The following is a 21393-nucleotide window of genomic DNA, read 5'->3' as shown; positions in this document are numbered from 1 at the left end:
GGAAAGTGAATGTGTTAGATGACCTGATGTCCCAAGGTAACATGGACAGCAAAACACATCCCCTTGCTCCAGGATTGTTAACTCGGGGAGGAGCAAATCTCTGATTCCCAGGTTGGGTCTAGTGGCATGATGCTGGCTCGCTGCAGTGTCAGCCTCCCGTGCTCAAGTTATCCAGTTGTCCTCCCACCTCAGCCTCCCAAGTAGCTGGGACTGGAGTCCCACACCACTATTCCCAGCTAATTTATGTATTATTTGTAGAGATGGGGTCTCACTATGTTGCCCAGACTGGTCTTGAACTTCTCAGCTCAAGTGATCTGTACTCTTCGGCCTCCCAAAGTTCTAGGATTTCAGGCATGTACCATGGCACCCAGCCAGGCCTATTTCACACAGCCATGCCCATTTGTTAATACGGTCTATAGCTGCCCAGGTGTTACAGCAGGCAGGCAGATGGGTAGTTGTATCAGAGACCACATGGCCCACAAAACCTAAAATATTTACTGACACTGTTACAGGAAATGTTTTTCAACCTGTGGCCTTGGGCATGACAAGGGCATTCCCTGCAAGGTAAAGGTCAAGATACTGCATCTTGTTATGTTGTAGAACCCCAAATTCAGGCTTGTGTAGCTGATGCCAAACATCGAGACACAGGTGCTTGGAGATAAAGGTTTATTTGATTTGGCCAAGGTGAGAAATCTGCCTTAACAAAAATGAAGCAGCGTGGAGGTTTTGTTTTGTTTTTTATTTTTAGAGATGGCATCTCCCTGTATCACCCAAGCTGGAGTGCAGTGTCTCAAAGTGCTGGTATTACAAGCGTGAGCCACCACGCATGGCCTCAGCATGGAAGTTTTGACCTCCGTTTTCAACCTGGGACAGTTCACCCCTCCTTAGGCAACCTAGTGGTCCTCCACTCCTGGGAGGTCATATTGAGGCCGAACTTGCTGCAGATACACAATTGACATAGTACACTATAGCCTCAGCCTTCCAAAGTGCTGGGATTACAGGCATACGCCACCATGGCAGGCATAGGGAGTTTTTACACAGCTAGAAAATAAGGGAGGAGCAGTTTCAGAGAACTAAGGGGGGAAAAATCTATGTTTCTTTAGTCTCACATAGTGTCTTGAATAACCAGACTTCTGGGTGTCTGCAGCTGGTCACAGTGTGTTTAAAGATACTCATTCGTTCTGCAAAATTTTGTTATGGCCCTGAAGTTAACCCCTCCTTCACAAGGAACAGTATTCCAGCAGTTTATAATTTCATTATGGAAACAAGGAATATTGGGCAAAAAGCGAGTGGTTAACGTGTAAGCAAGTAAGGACCTGATAAGAATTTTCATTATTTGAGTCACTAAAAATGCCAGGTGTTGAAATCTCAAGGGTCCTGGTTACAGAAACTCATCACTAAGAAAGAGGCATAATTTTGGGTAGTAGTTTTGGATTTTGGAGAAAGCTGCTTTAACACTTGAAAATACCCTGAGGCCTGGCACAGTGGCTCATACCTGTAATGCCAGTGCTTTGGGAGGCTGAGGCAGGTGGATCGCTTGAACTGAGGAGGGTTTTTGTTTTGTTTTGTTTTGTTTTGTTTTGTTTTGTTTTGTTTTAAGACAGAGTCTCACTCTTACCCAGGCTGGAGTGCAGTGGTGCGATCTCAGCTCATTGCAATCTCCGCCTCCCTAGTCAAGCGATTCTGCCTTAGCTCCCTGAGTAGCTGGGATTACAGGTGCATGTTGCCACGCCCAGCTAATTTTTGTATTTTTAGTAGAGATGGGGTTTTACCATGTTGGCCAGGCTGGTCTTGAACTCTGGACCTTAGGTGATCCACCCACCTCGGCCTCCCAAAGTACTAGGATTACAGGCGTGAGCCAGTGTGCCCGGCCGAGCTGATGAGTTTGAGCAGCTTGGGCAATATAGCGAGACCCCCAACTCTACAAAAAATATAAAAATTACTTGGGCCCATGGTGGCTCACACCTGTAGGCCAGCTACCTGGGAGGCTGAGGTGGCAGGATCACTTGAGCCCAGGAGGCAGAGGTTGCAGTGAGCCAAGACTGCACCACTGCACCTCAGCCTGGGTGACAGTTAGACCCTGTCTCAAAAAAATATAAAAGAAAATACTACTCCTGCTAATTACCAGGTGACCAGAAGGATGCAAAGACTCCACCAGCTGCTCTGCCATCTGCTACCAATGACAGCATAGGCCCCATCAAAGAGGTACCTGTGTTCCTAAATGATTTCATGTGGCGCCTCTGATGAGTCTCAGTAAACACTCAGGCCAAACCCTGAAACTCTGAGTGTTCTGAATCAAGGCCATGTTTTCTGCAGGAGAGGGCTAGTTACCTTTCTTTTCTTTTCTTTTCTTTTCTTTCGTTTTTTGTTTTTTTTTTTTTTTGTTTTTTTTTTTTTTGAGACGGGGTCTCGTTATGTTGCCCAGGCTGGAGTGCAGTGGCGTAATCTTGGCTCACGGTAATCTCCTCCCAGGTTCGAGCGATTCTCCTGTCTCCGCCTCCCGAGTACCTGGGATTCCAGGCACCCGCCACCACACCCGGCTAATTTTCGTATTTTTAGTATACACAGGGTTTCACCATGTTGGCCAGGCTGGTCTGGAACTCCTGACCTCAGGCAATCTGCGCACCTCGGCCTCCCAAAGTGCTGAGATTACAGGCGTGAGCCACCGCGCCCGGCCTAGTTACCTTTCAAGAAGCAGCCCCCTGAGTACTTAGCAGTATGGGAGATAAGTCACCTGCACTAAGACCACCCTCATGATTTGGGTGCTGGCAGATGCATCAAGTCTCAAGGCATCTCAGTTTTATTGTTTTTGTTTTTTTAAAAAGACAGAATCAGGCTGGGAGCGGTGGCTCACACCTATAATCCCAGCACTTTGGGAGGACGAGGCAGGCGGATCGCCTGAGGTCAGGAGTTCCAGACCATCCTGGCCAACATGGTGAAATCCCGTCTCTACTAAAATTACAAAAATTAGCTGGTGTGGTGGCACATGCCTGCAGTCCTAGCTACTCAGGAGGCTTAGGCAGGAGAATGACTTGAACCCAGGAGGTGGAGAGTGCAGTGAGCCAAGATCAGGCCATTGCACTCCAGCCTGGTGACAGAGTGAGACTCCGTCTTGAAAAAAAAAAAAGAATCTTACTCTGTTGCCCATGCTAAAGAGCAGTTGTGAGATCACAGCTCCCTTTTTTTTTTTTTTTTTTTCTTTTTCTTGAGACACTCTGTTGCCCATGCTAAAGAGCAGTTGTGAGATCACAGCTCCCTTTTTTTTTTTTTTTTTTTTCTTTTTCTTGAGACCGGGCCTTGCTCTGTCACCCAGGCTCGAATACAATGGCATGATCGCAATCAGAGTTCACTGCAGCCTCAAACTCTCCAGTGGTTCAACTGCTTTATCCTAAGTAGCTGGGACTACAGGCATGTGCCACCACACCCAGCCTAACATTCTTTTTTTCTTTTTTTTGAGACAGAGTCTCACTCTATTGTCCAGGTTGGAATGCAGTGGTGCAGTCTCGGCTCACTGCACCTCTTCCTCCCGGGTTTAAGCGATTCACCTGCTTCAGCCTCCGGAGTAGCTGGGATTATAGGCGCCTGCCACCACGCCTGGCTAATTTTGTATTTTCAGTAGAGACAGGGTTTCAACATGTTGGTCAGGCTGGTCTCAAACTCCTAACCTTAGATGATCCACCCGCCTCAGCTTCCCAAAGTTTTGGGATTACAGGTGTGGGCCACCATGCCAGGTCCTAACATTCTGGAAATAACAAAATTATAGAGATAGAGGACAGTTTAGTGGTTGCCAGAGGTTAGGCCTGGAGGGCCTAAGTAGGGAGGGAAATGGGTTTGGCTATAAAAGAGGAGCATGAGGGATCCTAGTGATGAACTGTTCTAGATCTTGACTGTGGTGGTCACAGGAATCACGGGTGATAAAGTTGCACAGAACTAAACACATGCGCACACAAATGAGTGTTCTAACACTGGTGAAATCTCAGTAAGACCGATGTTTCTAGCAGTTTCAATATTCTGTTGTGATATAGTGTACTATAGTTATACAAGAAGTTGCCACTGGGGGAAACTGGCTTATCTCTCTGTATTATTTTTTACAATTGCATGTGAATCTATAATTATCTTAAATGTAAGGTTTTTTTGTTTTGGTTTGGTTTGGTTTAGTTGAGAAAAAAGAGGCAGGCCAGGTGCTGTGGCTCACCCCTGTAGTCCCAGCACTTTGGGAGGCTGAGGTGGGAGGATTGCTTGAACGCAGGAGTTCCAGACCAGCCTAGGCAACACAGTGAGAGCCCATCTCTACATCAAAAAAATTCGCTGGCCCGGGTGCAGTGACTCATGCCTGTAATCCCAGCACTTTGGGAGGCTGAGGTGGGCAGATCACCTGAGGCTGGGAGTTCAAGACCAGCCTGACCAACATGGAAAAACCCCGTCTCTACTAAAGAAAAAACAAAACAAAATTAGCCAGGCATGGTGGCATATGCCTGTAATCCCAGCTTCACAGGAGGCTGAGGCAGAAGAATCGCTTGAACCCAGGGGGCAGAGGTTGTGGTAAGCCAAGATCGCGCCATTGCACTCCAGCCTGGGCAACAAGAGCGAAACTCCGTCTCAAAAACAAAAAAAAAATTAGCTGGGCATAGTGACACTGCGCCTGTGGTCCTAGCTAATCCGGAGGCTAAGGTGGGAAGATTGCTTTAGCCCAGGAGGTTGTGGCTGCCACATGCTACTGTACTCCAGTCTGGGTGAGAGAGTGAGACCCAGTTTTAAGAAATAAATTTTTAAAAAAAGAAAGAAAAGAAAAAATATATAGAAATTTTAAAAAGAGAGCTGGGTGCCATGGCTCATGCCTATATTCCTAGCACTTTGGGAGGTTGAGGTGGGCTGATGGCTTGAGCTCAGGAGTTTGAGACTAGCCTGGACAACATGATGAGACCTCATCTCTACAAAAAATATAGCCGTGTGTGGTGGCATGTGCCTGTAGTTCCAGCTACTTGGGAGGCTGAAGTAGAGGTTGTAGTGAGGTTGCACCACTGCACTCCAGCCTAGGTGACAGAGCCAGACCCTGTCTCAGAAAAAAAAGGATTATTTTAAATCAGAATAAGTCCTTTCTCTAGTCCTCAACTTTGGGTTCTGAAACAATAGCCTGAGTTCTTTTTTTTTTTTTTTTTGAGACCGAGTCTCACTCTGTTGCTAGGCTGGAGTGCAATGGCTCGATCTTGGCTCACTGCAACCTCCACCTCCGGGGTTCAAGTGATTCTCCTTCCTCAGCCTCTTGAGTAGCTTGGATTACAGGCATGTGCCACCACGCCCAGCTAATTTTGTATTTTTAGTAGAGACGGGATTTCACCATGTTGGTCAGGCTGGTCTTGAACTCCCGACCTCAGGTGATCCGCCCACCTCAGCCTCCCAAAGTGCCTGGATTACAGGCTTGAGCCACTGTGCCCAGCAATAGCCTGAGTTCTGATCTCAAACTCACAAGGCCAACTCCCAGGTACAAGAGGGAAAAGATGATCTGAAAGATTAGCAAACTTTTTTTTGTGTGGGGGCAAACTTTTAACCTTGATAATTTGGGGGTGCTAGGTTAGAAGTTGGTTTACCTTGTGAGTAAATGTCTCTATGATGTTTGTTTTCTTTTCTTTTTTCTGGAGACAGAGTCTCGGTCTGTCACCCAGGCTGGAGTGCAGTGGTGCGATCTCGGCTCACTGCAACCTCCACATCCTGGGTTCAAGTGATCCTCCCACCTTAGCCTCCTGAGTAGCTAGGATTACAGGCGTGAGCCACTGCGCCTGGCCGATTTTTGTATTTTTAGTAGTTACAGGGTTTCAACATGTTGGCCAGGCTGGTCCCGAACTCCTGACCTCAAGTGATCCTCCCACCTCAGCTTCCCAAAGTGCTGAGATTACAGGCATGAGCCACTGAGCCCAGCCCTGAAAAATAAAAAGATTTTTAAAATAAAAAAGTGAGGAAGGATGTATAGTCACCCAGCAGCACAGTCCCTGGGTTCTGTCTTTGACAATGATAAACATTGGGAAGGCAACAGGCCCCAGACCTTTGGAAACAGGGCTCAGGAGCAGGACACCTGGGTTGGAGGCTGGCTGTGGAATTCGTTAGCCCATGAGAACCTCTGGGTGCCTCCTCTCCTCTAACCTAACCCTAACCCTAACCCTAATGTCATCCGCATCTCATAGGTTGCTAGGAAAATTGGACATGTGTGAAGTATTTACAGTGGTGTCTGTCACATAGTAAATCCCCAACTGAGTGGAAATGACCCTTTGCTTTCTCTGGTCCCCCCCACCTCTCCCCGCAGCCCCTCAACTAGGAGAAAATGACAAGGAGAAATTACCCCCCACCTCCGAAACAGGCCCCAGGCAGGGGTCTCTGAGGCACAGCCAGTAATCCCACAAAGGGAAGCCTGGAGAGCCTGTGTCATGCCCTAGTCAGCCCATTCCTCACTCCCAGAAGGGAGAGAGGAGAGCTCATTTCTGCTGGGAACCAGCAGCCCAACTCCAGGGCCCAGCCTCATCCACCTGGGGCTGACACTGACTCCGTCCTCCACTGTCACCCAGGCCTGGCCTCCCATCAGTCTCTGACTCCTCCCATCATGATTTCCCCAGGCTCCATAAGCTAGAGCTGTCACCCTCCACATCGGAGGGATAAGCCTGTCACTGGGCAGTCACACCTAGGGACTCATGTGCGGTGGGGCCTCCTACATAAGTGGTCACTTACAGGACTTGGGGAAACTGTGGCACCTGTCCAGGAGAAGTTTAAATGAAGCAGCATGAGAGCTTGAAAGCAGAGCAGCAGGTCTCCACCACGATGTGGCCCCAGGACACATGTAAAGGTGGAGGTGGGTGGATGTCATGTCCAGAAACCTCTGCTCCCCAGCAGGGCACTGGGGTTGGAAGTCAAGGCTGCATCTCTTGTCAGGGTCATGGGGCCACCATGCAAGGACAAGGTTTGCTAGGATTTCAAACAGCAGAGCTCCTGATAGTCATGACTGCGTCCTGGGTTCCTCAGTCAGAAAGCATGCACTGCTTCCAGTCACCTTTGTGTGGCTTCCCCTGGGTCTGCCACTGCAGACTCAGCTTTCTTACCTCACTTTTCATGTTCTCAAAAGCAGTCCCTCACACCAGCGTCTTCCGGTGCCAATGAGGAGAGAGCTCTGCACTGCACCCCCTGGATGAGGAGGCGTGCTCAGGAGCCCCCTTCTATCAGCCCTGCTGGGTGGCTCCCACCCCTGCCTCTGTGGCCTTGCCTACAGGGCTGGGCCTTGCTTCCGCAGTGATCCTATCGCCTGCATTCCAGTCATGCTGCTGATTCCCTCCACCAGGGTGGTTTGCGCACAGGCCCCTCGCTGGGTCCACCCGTGCAGACTCAGTGCCGCCCCCGGACTGGCCATACCACCTGGGGCTGCCAGTACAGGGCAGCTTCCCCAAAGCACTGAGGCTTGCCAGGTGTTCTGTGACCCACCCAAGATTCCCTGATAGTGGTTGGACTCAGCCAGGTATCCTGAGTCCCACTCAGCCCCACCTTGGAGCCTTGCTCTCAGCCCCTGCATGTCCTGTTTCAAAGGCTCTGGCAGACATGTGGACCTCATTTTTATACCTCTGTGGGGCCCTGCACAAGTCTCTGACCCCAGCCCACAAGTCAGGAGACCCTAAGTCTAGGATACATCATACTTCTCAAGGATGTGGCCCACCCTGAGAAGTGGAGGGAGGATGCATCATTGGAGACAGCTGCCCATCCCAGGCCCTGGCCTCAGATTGGGAGATGCCACCTGGCAGGGACTCTGTTGTGCTCTGGCCTTTGCTGGGGGCAGAGGCTAGAAGTGGGCTCAGTTCCTTCTCCTGGGCTGTCAAGGGGCAGGACTGCAGGACGGGCACCAGGCAGGAGCGGCACTTCACACCCCTGCCTGGGGGGCTACAGGGACATTGCCAGGGAGGTCTTCCTGGAGGGGAGTTCGGGCATGCCAAAGAACTCAGATTTGCACACATGGTGTTTGACTCCCGCATGCACTATGCAGGGCTTCTCAAGACATAGTTCTTCATGGAATTTCACAGGATATTTCCTGGGAGGAGTGGGGCCCACAGGGTGAGCTGAGGGTTTTACTGGAATGGGTCGAAGGAATTGCTACATTTTCTACCATAGAGAGCACTCACTGGGTGAGATGAGGTTTCAATGGGGGGCGAGCCCTGGGGGTCACTCTAGGTTAAAGGAAGTCATGAGTACCTGAGGCATCAGGACTTCTAGGACCCCCGTGCAAGTGGTGGAAATGGAAAGGTCTTCTGTTATAACACTGTGGTGTCTCACGGTACATGGGTCTCTGTGGGGCTTGCTGGAGTGGGAGCCATAGGAGACAGTTGGGTGGCAGGGACTCAGGGATCGGGAAGCTCGTTGGGAGTGGGCCTCCAGGGAAAGTCAGCAATCCGAGGGATTACTCGCCCCCAGACCCAAAGACGATGGATCACAAGACTACAGAGGAAGGGGTGGTGGGGCGAGTTTAATTCAGAAAAAAAGCCTCCTGATTGGAAAGGGGCCTAACAGCCTGCCCTTGGAAAGAAGTCCTTCTTTGAGGATAAGGCCTCCCAGGGGAGGAGGCGCTGGGGGCCAGTGTTAGGCTTCAGGCCATCCCTGGAGGCCGGTCCTATGCTCAGCAGGTAGTGGTAGAGCCTGCGGAGAGTGGCAGGCAGGCCATCAGACACAATCCTTACACAGGCACCCCCTCAGCCCACGGAAGCCAGTCTCACCTGGAGTGATGAGTGGGATAGTTTTCTCAAGTACGGGACTAGAGAAAGGACCGCATCAGAGTAGTATCAGGTTAGCCTGGAGGACCTTCTACCCTACATCCCAGACTCTTGCCGCCTGGCCCCAAGAGTGCACCTCCTTGCTCTCCTTCCATGGTCACTTCACACAATACCGAGGTCAGAGCTTTCCCTGACTGGGGCCCTTCAGGGTTGACTATCTGAATAACAAAGCTGGCTGCAAGTCCAGTGAATGGCCAGGACCCTGTCCACTCTCCAGGTCAGGACTGTCCTCCCATAGTTCTGCCCTGAAGGAGGGGCGCACCACAGGGTTGGGCTCACCTGTGCTGCTTCTGGCTGCTCTTGCATTTGCATTTGCTACCTGGGAGGGAGAGAGGGGTCAGTGCCAGGGTCAGTGCTGGAATCAGAGCACTCTCTCTTCCTGCCCCACCCTGTCCGCCAGCCCCACCTGCCCTGCCACTCACTCAGAACTGCCACAATCCCAGCAATGGCCAGGAGCCCTCCGCAGATCAGTCCGCTCAGCTGCAGGTTTTTCCAGTCTGGGGCAGGTACAGAGAGTGTGCTTGCACCAGCCTGGGGCCTCACTCATTCATTCAAAAGACATTCGTGGGCCCCTGCTTGTGCCAGCCGCTGCCATATGCATAAAGACAAGCCAGCAACACAGACATCATTCTGTGTCTGGTGGGGAAACATTAAGAAGAAAAAAGGTGAGGCCAGGCATGGTGGCTCACACCTGTAATCCCAGCACTTTGGGAGGTTAAGGCGGGCAGATCACCTGAGGTCAGAAGTTCGAGACCAGCCTAACCAATATGGTGAAACCCCATCTCTACTAAAAATACAAAAATTAGCTGGGCATGGCAGCGGGCACCTGTAGTCCCACCTACTCGGGAGGCTGAGACAGGAGAATTGCTTGAACCCAGGAGGTGGAGGTTGCAGTGAGCAGAGATCATGCCACTGCACTCCAGCCTAGGCGACAGAGTCAGAATCTGTCTCAAGAAAAAAAAAAAAAAGAAGAAGAAGTGGACGTGCGCAAAGAAGGGGCTTTGAAGGATAATCAAGGAAAGCTATCCTGGGGCTGAGGCCCAGGGGAGAGGAATAGAGGAGAACTGCCTGAGGGCTGGGGACTAGGGAAGGGGAGAGTGAGGGTGAGTGAAGGCAGGAGGGTAGGGGTGTTGTATCGGGGGGCCTAACCGCCCAGACACCAGCCCTTCACCAGGAGCGTTCCTAAGCATCCTGTGGCCACCCTCCCCTTGCTGGAGCAACGCTCTCACAGAGACCAGGTTTAATCCTCCATCCCACTTTGTGTACACTAGGTCCACACCACCCCTCACCAACTTGTCTGGCAAAGAGGTCCAGGATAAGCAAGGGGAGGGTGGGGGTGGGAATATCAGCTCTTACCATAGTAGAAGGGATCATCTTCATTGGCTAGAAAAAGTGGGGGAAAAAGACTTCAGAACCAGAACCAGGAGACAGGATGTGGGTATCAGAGGGGAGATGTGGGCAGAGTGGGCAGGCTGTTTGGGGGCCTCACTCACCAAATGGGTCATTGGCTTCCAAGGCAGTCAGGCCTGTGTGGGAAGAGCAGAGAAAATGGGTGGGAATTCATGACACTGGTGTCCAAGTAAGTCAGGCAGCAGGACCCCAGCACAGAGGTTGTGGGGTGACCCTGGAGCCACCAGTTCCCTTCCTCACGCCCTCCCCAGCCCCACACAGCCTCAGGGTTTGGCCCCGCCCAAGCCCTGCCTTCCCAGGCTTCCTGATGCTCCTGTGTACCTGCTAACAGGGATGGTTTGTTATGTCTCTGCCCTCTGAAGAAACAGGGAGTGCTTGTCTTTTTTTTTGAGTTGGAACCTCTGTCACCCAGGCTGGAGTGCAATGGTGCAATCCTAGCTCACTGCAGCCTCGACCTCCCAGGCTCAAGTGATCCTCCCACCTTGGCCTCCCAAAGCGCTAGGATTACAGGCCTGAGCCACTGTGCCATCCTGCTTTTGTCTTCAAGCCACAGATGGTTAATGTTTTCCATGGTTCAATTCCTCTGGAGCTATTAGGACCTTTTTGCGATATTCTCATCCTACCTGTACTGTCATTTCCTTCATGTTTTTCTCTAAATTGTCAGTTTAAATAACTTTGGGAGATGTTGTCTGACTTTTGCTGCCTTTGTGGGTGGGGTGATTGCAAGAGGGTCCCAAGAGACTGGGAGGACTCACCTGCCAGTAGGAGAAGGGCCAGGGTCACTCTCTCCATGTCACAGTTCGAGTGGCAGGACTGCAGGGGGATAGGCACTGGGGCTGGGGTCTGCAGCCCACGGATCTGCTCCAGGCTCACAGCTCGCTTGGTCAGCTACAGGGGGCGGGGGCAGGCACAGCCCTGTGGTGAGAGTAGGTGTACAAACCCCAAGGATACACTTGCTTGTGGGGTGATCTTGGGAAAGTGACTACTTTCTGCCTTCCCACCTAGAGATAGTGACGGCCTGGGGGAGTAAGCACGAGCTAAGAGCTCAGAACTGTGCCTGCACAGAGTAAGTGCTGCAGAAGGCGTTGTTAAAATCCATGTGACAAACCCACCCCCTACTCCTCCCTATGAGGAAGGCACTATTATTGTCTCAATTTCAGAGGAGGAAAAAAAAGAAATGGAGCTTAGAGAGGTGTAATCAGATGCCCAGGGTCAGGTGGCTGCTATTCTAAGTCAGGGTCTGGACTTCCTAACCCCACACAAAGGGCATTGTTATCAGGCCCCAGGCTATTGCTCCCAAAGGTCTGGGCCTGGGGTGGCCAGAGTCCAGTGCCCTGAGTCTGAATTCCCAGACAGCCTCCACAAAAGCAAGGGTGCAGAGGAGGAAGGAAGCGCTGAATCCTGGGATGAGGTGACTACAGCAGCCAGGACCTCCCCTGCCAGCCCTGGCAGGGGACCCTGCTCCAGCAGCCCCAGATTCTGCTCTCAGAGTATAGACCTCCTGTGGTATGACATTTCTCCCTCAGGTTGGAAGTAGCCAGGACCCCATTTACTTGTCCTTGGGGAGGCTGAGTCTTTGAGCGCAGGGCCCCTCCCAGCCCTCTGCATATTGTTAGCCTAGTGTGGTCAAGTCTTCAATACTGAAGCCATTGTTATCATCTGCTGTACCCAGCTCTGGCCTCCTGATGAGATCACAGATCCAGGGCCAGCTGTCTGGGCTGGGTCGATTCTCAGCAACTTACCAACGGTGTGACTCTGCAGGTTCCTCACTGCTCCTTCACCAGTGTCCTGTAAAAGGAGGATCATCAGAATAGTAGCAACTTCATAAGGTTATAGCAATGGAATTACATGAACTACTATTTGCGAAGCCTAAGAACCATGCCTAGCACACAGTAAGCACTAAAAACCTGTTACAATAAATACATCCATAGGGGCCGGGCGCGGTGGCTCAAGCCTGTAATCCCAGCACTTTGGGAGGCTGAGACGGGCGGATCACGAGGTCAGGAGATCAAGACCATCCTGGCTAACACGGTGAAACCCCGTCTCTACTAAAAAATACAAAAAAACTAGCCGGGCGAGGTGGCAGGCGCCTGTAGTCCCAGCTACTCGGGAGGCTGAGGCAGGAGAATGGTGTAAACTCGGGCGGCGGAGCTTGCAGTGAGCTGAGATCCGGCCACTGCACTCCAGCTTGGGCGACAGAGCGAGACTCCGTCTCAAAAAAAAAAAAAAAAAAAAAAATACATCCATAGGTTGGGCGCAGTGACTCACACCTATAATCCCAGCACTTTGGGGCTGAGGTGGGTGGATCACCTGAGGTCAGGAGTTCAAGATCAGCCTGGCCAACATGGCAAAACCCCGTCTATACTAAAAATACAAAACTTAGCCAGGTGTGGTGACAGGCGCCTGTATTCCCAGCTTCTTGGGAAGCTGAGGCCGAAGAATCACTTGAACCTGGAAGGTGGAGGTTGCAGTGAGCTGAGACTGTGCAAGTGCACTCCAGCCTGGGCAACAGAGTGAGACTCCATCTAAAAATAAATAAATAAATAGATACATCCCTAAATAAACTGCTCCTTCTGCAGCGGGAGGGAGGCACTGGAGGGAGAGACTCTTAGGCACTGCTTCTGAACATGGGTTATTGGGCTAGGAGCAGTCTCCAAAGCTGACTTCCCCGAGCCTTCACTGGTCTCTCTCTACCTTCACCAACAAGAGTTCCTGGAATATGAGGGTCTCAACTCTAGGCCACATTTTTTATTTTTTTATTATTATTATTATTATTTTTTTGAGACAGGGTCTTGCTCTGTTACCCAGGAAGGCAGCAGTGGCATGATCTCGGCTCACTGCAACCTTGAACTCTCTTGGCTCAGGTGATCTCCTCACCTGAGTATCTCAAGCAGTTGGGACCACAGGTGCACCCCACCAGTTCATATATTCTTTAACCAAGGGCTGGCTTCTGTTTCCTCCAGCCCCCAACCCACCATCCATATGACAGTAGGTGCAAAGCAAGAGGCCTTCAAGCGTCTACTGCAGCCATATCTGCCCTCAGACACCTCAACAGGCTTGTCATTACTCAGAATTCTTGGGCACCCACCCCCTTCACCCAGCAGCCCCGAAGTGGACGCCTGGTCACCTGCAAGGTCACCTGGGTGAGGACTCACCTGAGCTGGCAGCGCAGAGAATGGATCTGAGGAGGTTGCTGGGCTGTGGAGGCCCAGGCAGGTGGGTCGGCTCTTTAAACCCTGCAGCCACGCCCAGGGCTCCATGACGCAGGCTGGAGGGAAATGGTCAGGCTTCCTGAGACTCAGCCTGACCGGCCTGCCACACCCAGGGCTGTTGGGGAGGGGTGGGCTGGGCCGAAGACCCTCTTTTGGCTTCTCCTTTTTTTTTTTTTTTTTTTTTTTGAGACGGAGTCTCACTCTGTCTACCGGGCTGGAGTGCAGTGGTGTGATCTCAGCTCACTGCAACCTCTGCCTCCCAGGTTCAAGCAATTCTCCTGCCTCAGGCTCCGAGTAGCTGGGACTACAGGTGCACGCCACCACGTCTGGCTAATTTTTTTTTTGTATTTTAGTAGAGATGGGGTTTCACCGTGTTGCCCAGGCGGGTCTCGAACTCCCGAGCTCAGGCAGTCTGCCCACCTCGGCCTCCCAAAGTGCTAGGATTACAGGCATAAGCCACCACGCCCAGGCTTTCTTTTGGCTTCTTTAGCTCACCCAGATCCTAAAAGAGGGACCCGGAGGGTGCTGGACAGGGTGTTTCTGGGCTCTTGTGCCAGCAGTGGGGGTTCTGGGACCTCTGTGTGGGGGTGTCCTGGGGACTGCGGAGGATACCAGGAGCCAGGCACTGACCTGCAGGCTCCCTGTGCTCAGTGGTGCCACTGCTGTCACTTGGGCTGGATGTCTACTGAAGGGAGGCTGGTGGCTGGTGGGCACCCCTGGGGGTGGCTCACCCTCTGACAGGGCCCTGACACCCACTTAGCCTCCCCCATAGGAGAGGGATGGGTCCAGGAGGAGGATAGCCGCCCCCGAATAAGGAGTGGGCTACCTCCCTCTGCAGACCTCAGGCTTGCCTTGTTGCTGGGGGCCAAACACACCCTACACAGGCATGTGGAGGACCCAGGCCTCCCTAGTCTGCTGTTACCCCTCCCTAATTCTTTTCCAAATGAGGGACACTTGTCCCTGTCCAGAAGGTAAGGGGGGATGGCTGACAAGGGATGGGGGTCTCTGGGCTGGGAGGGCTAGGGAGGGCAGTGACGGTTTAGATGGTTTATTTATTAATTTATGAGCCAGAGTCTCGCTCTGTCGCCCAAGCTGGAGTGCAGTGGCTCAATCTTGGCACACCACAATCTCCACCTCCCAGATTCAAGCAATTCTGTCTCGGTCTCCCGAGTAGCTGGGATTATGGGCACACACCACTGTGCCCAGCTAATTTTTGTATTTTTAGTACAGACAGGATTTTGCTATGTTGAGCAGGCTGGTCTCGAACTCCTGACCTCAGGTGATCCACCCGCCTGGGCCTCCCAAAGTGCTGGGATTATAGGCGTGAGCCACTGTGTCTGGTCCAGACATACTTTTAAGTAGAAAAAAAGTATAGGGCATTCTGAATAGGATGCTGTCACTTGTGTAAAAATATAAAATATTGGCTGGGAATGGGGGCTCAGGCCTGTAATCCCAGCACTTTGGGAGGCTGAGGCGGGCCTGTGTCTCTGTGTGTACACTGCATGGGGCTTAGCACAGAGGAGGGGTCCAGGTGTTTCCTCGGCCAGCTGTTTACTTGAGCTCATTGCACTTAGCCCTCACAGAAGTCCTTGGAGGTATATACTCTCATTAGCCTGTCAATCTACAATAGTCAAACAGGTCAGATTTTAGTTTTAAAGGAGTTTATTTAAGTGTAAAGGTTAAGGATGGCCTGCTCAGGAAGTATGAATTGTAGAGAATGGAAGGCATGGCTGGGGGCGGTGGCTCACACCTGTGATCCCAGCACTTTGGGAGGCCGAGCCAGGCAGAACATGAGGTCAGGAGTTCAAGACCAGCCTGGCCAACATGGTGAAACCCCATCTCTACTAAAAATACAAAAATTAGCCAGGCATGGTGGTGCACTCCTGTAGTCCCAGCTACTTGGGAAACTGAGGCAGGAGAATCACTTGAACCTGGGAGGCGGAGGTTGTAGTGAGCTGAGATGGTGCCACTGCACTCCAGCCTCGGTGACAGAGCGAGACTCCATCTCAAAAAAGAAAAAAAAAAAGAAAAGAATGGAAGTCAGAGTTTTAAAGTCTTGGCGAGGTGTGGGGGTTCAATCCTGACACTCTGGGAGGCCAAGGCGGGCAGATCGCTTGAGCCCAGGAGTTTGAGACCAGCTTGGGCAACACAGCGAGAACCCATCTCTACAAAAAAAATAGAACAAACAGTCTGGCGTTGTGGCACACACCTATACCCCAGCGGAGGTGAGAGGAGCGCCTGAGCATGGAGGTCAAGGCTGCAGTGAGCCCAGGAAGCACCACCGCACTCCAACCTGGGTGACAGAGGGAAACCCTGTCTCACAATAAATAAGTAAAGTGTAAAAGTTTGGGATCATTTATTTTATTATTATTTTTTTATTTTTATTTTTTGAAGGAAAATTTGTATTTTAATTATTTTTATGTACAGAAAACTCAACAGTGTACATTTAACCCAGCTTAGTGGCAAGTTCTTTAGCCTTTGCCTTTTCGAGCTTGGCGATACGAGCCACAGACTTGGGACCCAGGACATTGCCGCCCCAGTGACGGCGGATCTCATCGTATCTGTCATTGTAATTGGTCCTGATAGCTTCCACCAGCTTAGCCAAAGCGCCTTTGTCTTCCGAGTTCACCTGTGTGAAGGCGACAGTGGTGCAGGTCTTCCTGTGGACTAGACGGCCCAGTCTGGCCTTCCCCTTAATAATGCAGCAAGGGATCCCCATTTTACGACACAGAGCAGGCAAGAAGACAACCAGCTCGATGGGATCCACATCATGTGCAATCACCACCAGCTGAGCCTTCTTGTTCTCCACCAAGGTGGTGACAGTGTTAACTCCTGCTCGAAGGACAGGTGGTCTCTTAGTGGGGACATCCCCTTTGCCAGCAGCTTTCTTCTCAGCCCGGGCCAACAGCCTCTGCTTCTTCTCTTGTTTTGTCTCTGGTCTGTACTTGTGGGCCAGCTTAAGCAGCTGAGTAGCTGTTTGGCGGTCCAGGGCCTGGGTGAACTGGTTAATAGCAAGAGGCACTTTCAGCCGCTTATAGAGGATGGCTCTCTGCCGCTGCAACCTGATATAGCAAGGCCATTTCACAAAGCGGGTGAGGTCTCTTTTGGGCTGGATGTCCTGTCCAATGCCAAAATTCTTAGGTCTTTTCTCAAACAGGGGATTCACCACTTTCTTGGCCTCCTGCTTTTTCACGACAGCAGGGTCTGGAGCCACCTTCTTTCCCTTGGCCTTCTTTCCTTTCGGCATCTTGGGCGGCAGGAGGAGAGAGAAACTATTTTTATTTTTTTGAGACAGAGTCTCATTCTGTTTTTTTTTTTTTTTTTGAGACGGAGTCTAGCTCTGTTGCCCAGGCTGGAGTGCAGTGGCGCAGTCTCAGCTCACTACAAGCTCCGCCTCCCGGGTTCATGCCATTCTCCTGCCTCAGCCTCCCGTGTAGCTGGGACTACAGGCGCCCGCCACCTCGCCCGGCTATTTTTTGTAGTTTTAGTAGAGACGGGGTTTCACTGTTTTAGCCAGGATGGTCTCGATCTCCTGACCTCGTGATCCGCCCGCCTCGGCCTCCCAAAGTGCTGGGATTACAGGCGTGAGCCACCGCGCCCGGCCCAGAGTCTCATTCTGTTACCCAAGCTAGAGTGCAGTGGCATGATCTCTGCTCACTATAACCTCCACCTTTTGGGTTCAAGTGATTCTTGTGCCTCCGCCTCCTGAGTAGCTGAGATTACAGGCCCGAGCCTCCACTCTCAGCTAATTTTTTTGTATTTTTAGTAGAGACAGGGTTTCACTATGTTGGCCAGGCTGGTCTCAAACTCCTAACCTCAAGTGAGCCACCTGCCTCAGACTCCAAAAGTGCTGGGATTACAGGCATGAGCCACTGTGCCCGGCCTAGGATCATTTATATAGACACAGTTTAGGAAAGTTGAATAGGACTTTAACTGGTTTTTTTTTTGTTGTTTTTTTTTTTTTTTGTCTTTTTTGAGACAGGGTCTCCCTCTGTCACCCAGGCTGAAGCACAGTGACACAGTCAATGGCTCTCTGTAGCCTTGACCTTCTGGGCACAAGCAATTCTCCTGCCTCACCATCCTGAGCAGCTGGGACTACAGGTGCACACCACCACACCAGGATAATTTTTGTTTTTTTTTTTTTGGGTAGAGACAGAGTTTTGCCATGTTGCCCAGGCTGGTCTCAAACTTCTGGGCTCTAGTGATTCACTCGCCTTGGCTGCCTAAAGTGTTGGCATTACAGGCATGAGCCACCCACTGCACCTGGCTGAATTTTAACTTTTTAAAATGTAAGGTTTAATGTATCGTTATAATGATCTGGGCTGAGTGTGGTGGCTCATGTTTGTAATCCCAGCACTTTAGGGGGCTGAGGCAGGTGGATCACCTGAGATCGGGAGTTCGAGACCAGCCTGACCAACATGGAGAAACCCTGTCTCTACTAAAAATACAAAATTAGCCGGGTGTGGTGGTGCATGCCTGTAATCCCAGCTACTTGGGAGGCTGAAGCAGGAGAATCGCTTGAACCTAGGAGGCAGAGGTTGCAGTGAGCCAAGATTGTGCCATTGCACTCCAGCCTGGGCAACAAGAGCGAAATTTCATCTCAAAAAAAAAAAAAAAAAGTTCTGATCAGTTGTGGTAGTCTTTCTTTAGGAGGAAGGTCTATTTAATACTTTATTTTAAATTTAAATATTTGTATATAAAATGAAGGCTGGGTCAGGCCAGGGGTGGTGGCTCACACCTGTAATCCCAGCACATTGGGAGGCTGAGGTGGGAGGATCACGAGGTCAGGAGTTTGAGACCAGCCTGGCCAACATAGTGAAACCCCGTCTCTACTAAAATTACAAAAAATTAGCTGGGTGTGGTGGCGGGCGCCTGTAATCTCAGCTACTCGGGAGGCTGAGGCAGGAGAATCGCTTGAAGCCGGTGGGTGGAGGTTGCAGTGAGCCGAGATCACGCCATTGCACTCCAGTCCAGGGAACAGTGCGAGACACTGTCTCAAAAAACAAACAAACAAAAAAAGTGAAGGCTAGATCTCACTGTGTTGCCCGGGCTGATCTTGAACTCTTCGTCTCAAGTGATCCTCTTGCCTTGGCCTCCCAAAGTGCTGGAATTATAGTGGTGAGCCACTCCCCTCAGCCAATTTATTCTTTTTTTTTAAATTAAAAAGTATGGAATCAGCCTGGACAACATGGTGAAACCCTATCTCTACCAAAAATAGAAAAATTAGCTAGGTGTGGTGGTGCACACCTGTGGTCCCAGCTACTTGGGAGGCTGAGGCAGGAGGATCGCTTGAGCCTGGGAGGCAGAGGCTGCAGTCAGCTGAGATTTCGCCACTGCACTCCAGCCTGAGTGACAGAGTGAAACCGTGTATATATATATATATATATATATATACACACACATGGGATGCTTTGAAAATTTGCATGTCATCCTTGTGCAGGGGCCATGCTAATTTCTGAATTATTCCAATTTTAGTATATGTGCTGGAGAAACAAGCACTGTTTAACATTTTACACTGAAAATGTAATTGTCATAAGGTCTCTGTCTGAGTTAGGTACAGGATGATAAAGGAAGCAATTAATTATTATTATTATTATTGAGATGGAGTTTCACTCTTGTTACCCAGGCTGGTGTGGAGAGGCGCGATATCAGCTCACTGCAACCTCTGCCTCCTGGGTTCAAGTGATTCTCCTGCCTCAGGCTCCCAAGTAGCTGGGATTACAGGCATGCACCACCATGCCTGGGTAATTTTGTATTTTTAGTAGATACGGGGTTTCACCATGTTGGTCAGGCTGGTCTCGAACTCCTGACTTCAGGTGATCCACCTGCCTCAGCCTCCCAAGGTGCTGGGATTATAGGCATGAGCCACTGCACCTGGCTAATTATTTTTTTGTAGAGACAGGACCTCACTATGTTGCCCATGCTGCTCTCAAACTTCTGGGCACAAGTGATCCTCCTGCCTCAGACTCCCAAAATGCTGGGATTACAAGTGTGAGCCACTGCACCCAGCCAAAACAGTCAATTTATAACAAAGATTAGTGATTGGAAGGGGGATGTATGGTCTCTTGTCTTTTTTGTCATTTATTAAAGAAGCACACTGAGAAAGAAAGTTAAGTTGTAATTTAAGAAATAGACTGGTGAGGCCAGGTGCAGTGGCTCACGCCTGTAATCCCAGCACTTTGGGAGGCCGAGGAGGGCGGATCACGAGGTCAGGAGATCAAGACCATCCCGGCTAACACGATGAAACCCGTCTCTACTAAAAATACAAAAAATTAGCCGGGAGTGGTGACGGGCACCTGTAGTCCCAGCTACTCGGGAGGCTGAGGTAGGAGAACAGCGTGAACCCAGGAGGCGGAGCTTGCAGTGAGCTCACATCATGCCACTGCACTCCAGCCTGGGCGATAGAGCGAGACTCCGTCTCAAAACAACAAAAAAGAAGTAGACTTGTGAAATGTTATGTGATTCAGATCACAGTCACATCTCTCTTAAAGCTTAAAGTATTTTAGGTGTTGTAAGCTTTATTTTCACAATCCCCACTTTAAGGGTGAGAAAACTGAGGTAGAGACAGGTTGAATGACTTGCCCCATGTCACATGTAGGGTGGATGGGAGGTCAGGACCCCAGCCTGCTGGCTGGGTGGCGACACCCTCACTGCCTAGGGCAGTCACTTTGAGATGGAGTCTCGCTCTGTTGCCCAGGCTAGAGTGCAGTGGCATGATCTCAACTCACTGAAACCTCCACCTCCCAGGTTCAAGCGATTCTCCTGCCTCAGCCTTCAGAGTAGCTGGGACTACAGGCGCATGCCACTATGCCAGGTTAACTTTTGTAATTTTAGTAGAGACTGGGTTTCACCATATTGGTCAGGCTGGTCTCAAACTCCTGACCTCAGGTGATTCACCCGAAAGTGCTGGGATTACAGGCGTGAGCCACTGCACCCAGCCTCACTGTGCTTTTTATGTTGTAGACTCTCTGGGTGTCATGGTCTCCTGGAGGGCAGATCTTGGCCAGCTTGACCCTGTGTTTCCTGGCCTCTGCCTCCCACTCTCTCTCTGCTGGTCTCTGGGCGTGTGTCCCCCAGCCATTCTCCATGCAGGAAGTAGAATGTAGTGGCTCTGCAGTAACTGAGCAGAGTTTAAACTTGGGGCCCGTCTCCCAAGCCAGGTGACATTGGAGAAGATTTCTACCTTTTTGGGTCTCTGTTTCTTCATTTATTAAAGGAGACTAGTGAGAGCATTGTTTTGAGGACTCAACGTCCTGAGCTAGCTCCCTTACCATAGTGGTTTCTCTGAGTGTGGTGTCACTGCAGCAGGGTATATCTTCTCCCACTTTCTGTCTGGGTCTCCTAGGTCTTTTTTTTTTTTTTTTTCTTTAGATGGAGTCTCGCTTTGTCACCCAGGCTGGAATGCAACAGCGTGATCTTAGCTCACTGCAACCTCCTCCTCTTGGGTTCAAGCAATTCTCCTGCCTCAGCCTCCCGAGTAGCTGGGACTACAGGCACCCACCACCACACCTGGCTAATTTTTGTATTTTTAGTAGAGACGAGGTTTCACCATATTGGCAAGGCTGGTCTCAAACTCCTGACCCTGTGATTGCCCTCCTTGGCCTCCCAAAGTGCTGGGATTACAGGCGCAAGCCACTGCACCCGGGCTTTTTTTTTTTTTTTTTTTTTTTTTTTGGAGACATAGTCTTGCTGTCACCTAGGCTGGTGTGTGTAGTGGTGCTGTCATGGCTCACTGTAACCTTGACCTGCCAGGCTCAAGTGATTGTCTCACCTCAGCCTCCCAAGTAGCTGGGACTACAGGCATGCGCCAACATACCCAACCAATATTTTAAATTTTTGTAGAATCAGGGCCTCTCTATGTTACCCAGGCTGGTCTTGAACTCCTGGTCTTAAGTGATCCTCCCAGCTCAAGCCTCCCAAAGTGCTAGGATGACAGGCGTGAGCCACTGGGTGCGGCTTTCCTGGGCCTTTTAAAA

General features: G+C 50.8%; 1 protein-coding gene, 1 non-coding gene and 1 pseudogene across 7 annotated transcripts; all 3 read right to left on the bottom strand.

Moving 5' to 3' along the window:
• Window positions 1-8471: 8471 nt before the first annotated feature.
• On the bottom strand, window positions 8472-13407 carry FXYD4 (FXYD domain containing ion transport regulator 4). 6 transcript variants are annotated; one of them, XM_005565048.4, is made up of 9 exons: window positions 13361-13407; window positions 11948-11993; window positions 10961-11120; window positions 10289-10321; window positions 10152-10178; window positions 9218-9292; window positions 9075-9114; window positions 8739-8776; window positions 8472-8661 (listed from the first exon to the last, which is right to left on the bottom strand). In XM_005565048.4, the coding sequence occupies exons 3-9, from the start codon at window positions 10995-10997 to the stop codon at window positions 8642-8644; spliced, it is 270 nt and encodes an 89-aa protein (XP_005565105.1). In that variant the 5' UTR covers window positions 10998-11120; window positions 11948-11993; window positions 13361-13407; the 3' UTR covers window positions 8472-8641. The 6 variants fall into 6 exon arrangements, with proteins under 6 accessions (XP_005565105.1, XP_005565104.1, XP_005565103.1 ...); XM_005565047.4 differs by having other exon boundaries at window positions 10961-11093; XM_005565046.4 differs by lacking the exon at window positions 8739-8776.
• A 2409-nt stretch (window positions 13408-15816) lies between these two features.
• LOC102140333 (large ribosomal subunit protein eL8 pseudogene) lies at window positions 15817-16689 on the bottom strand (annotated as a pseudogene).
• A 2123-nt stretch (window positions 16690-18812) lies between these two features.
• On the bottom strand, window positions 18813-18916 carry LOC123566953 (U6 spliceosomal RNA). The gene has a single exon (XR_006689669.1). It is a non-coding gene; the product is annotated as a U6 spliceosomal RNA (small nuclear RNA).
• Window positions 18917-21393: the final 2477 nt, after the last annotated feature.

Source organism: Macaca fascicularis, chromosome 9 (assembly GCF_037993035.2).
Source record: "Macaca fascicularis isolate 582-1 chromosome 9, T2T-MFA8v1.1".
Classification (NCBI taxonomy): Eukaryota; Metazoa; Chordata; class Mammalia; order Primates; family Cercopithecidae; genus Macaca; species Macaca fascicularis.
Note: the sequence above shows the minus strand (reverse complement) of the source record. Positions and strands in the feature narration are given on the sequence as shown.

Coding starts and splice junctions, on each gene's coding strand:
- FXYD4 (XM_005565046.4), bottom strand. CDS start 10,997: ATGGAGAGAGTGACCCTGGCCCTTCTCCTACTGGCAG. Junction 10,322..10,960: donor GGCCCTTCTCCTACTGGCAG/GTGAGTCCTCCC, acceptor CTTCCCACACAG/GCCTGACTGCCTTGGAAGCC. Junction 9,115..9,217: donor TGGGATTGTGGCAGTTCTGA/GTGAGTGGCAGG, acceptor TCTCCCTCCCAG/GTAGCAAATGCAAATGCAAG.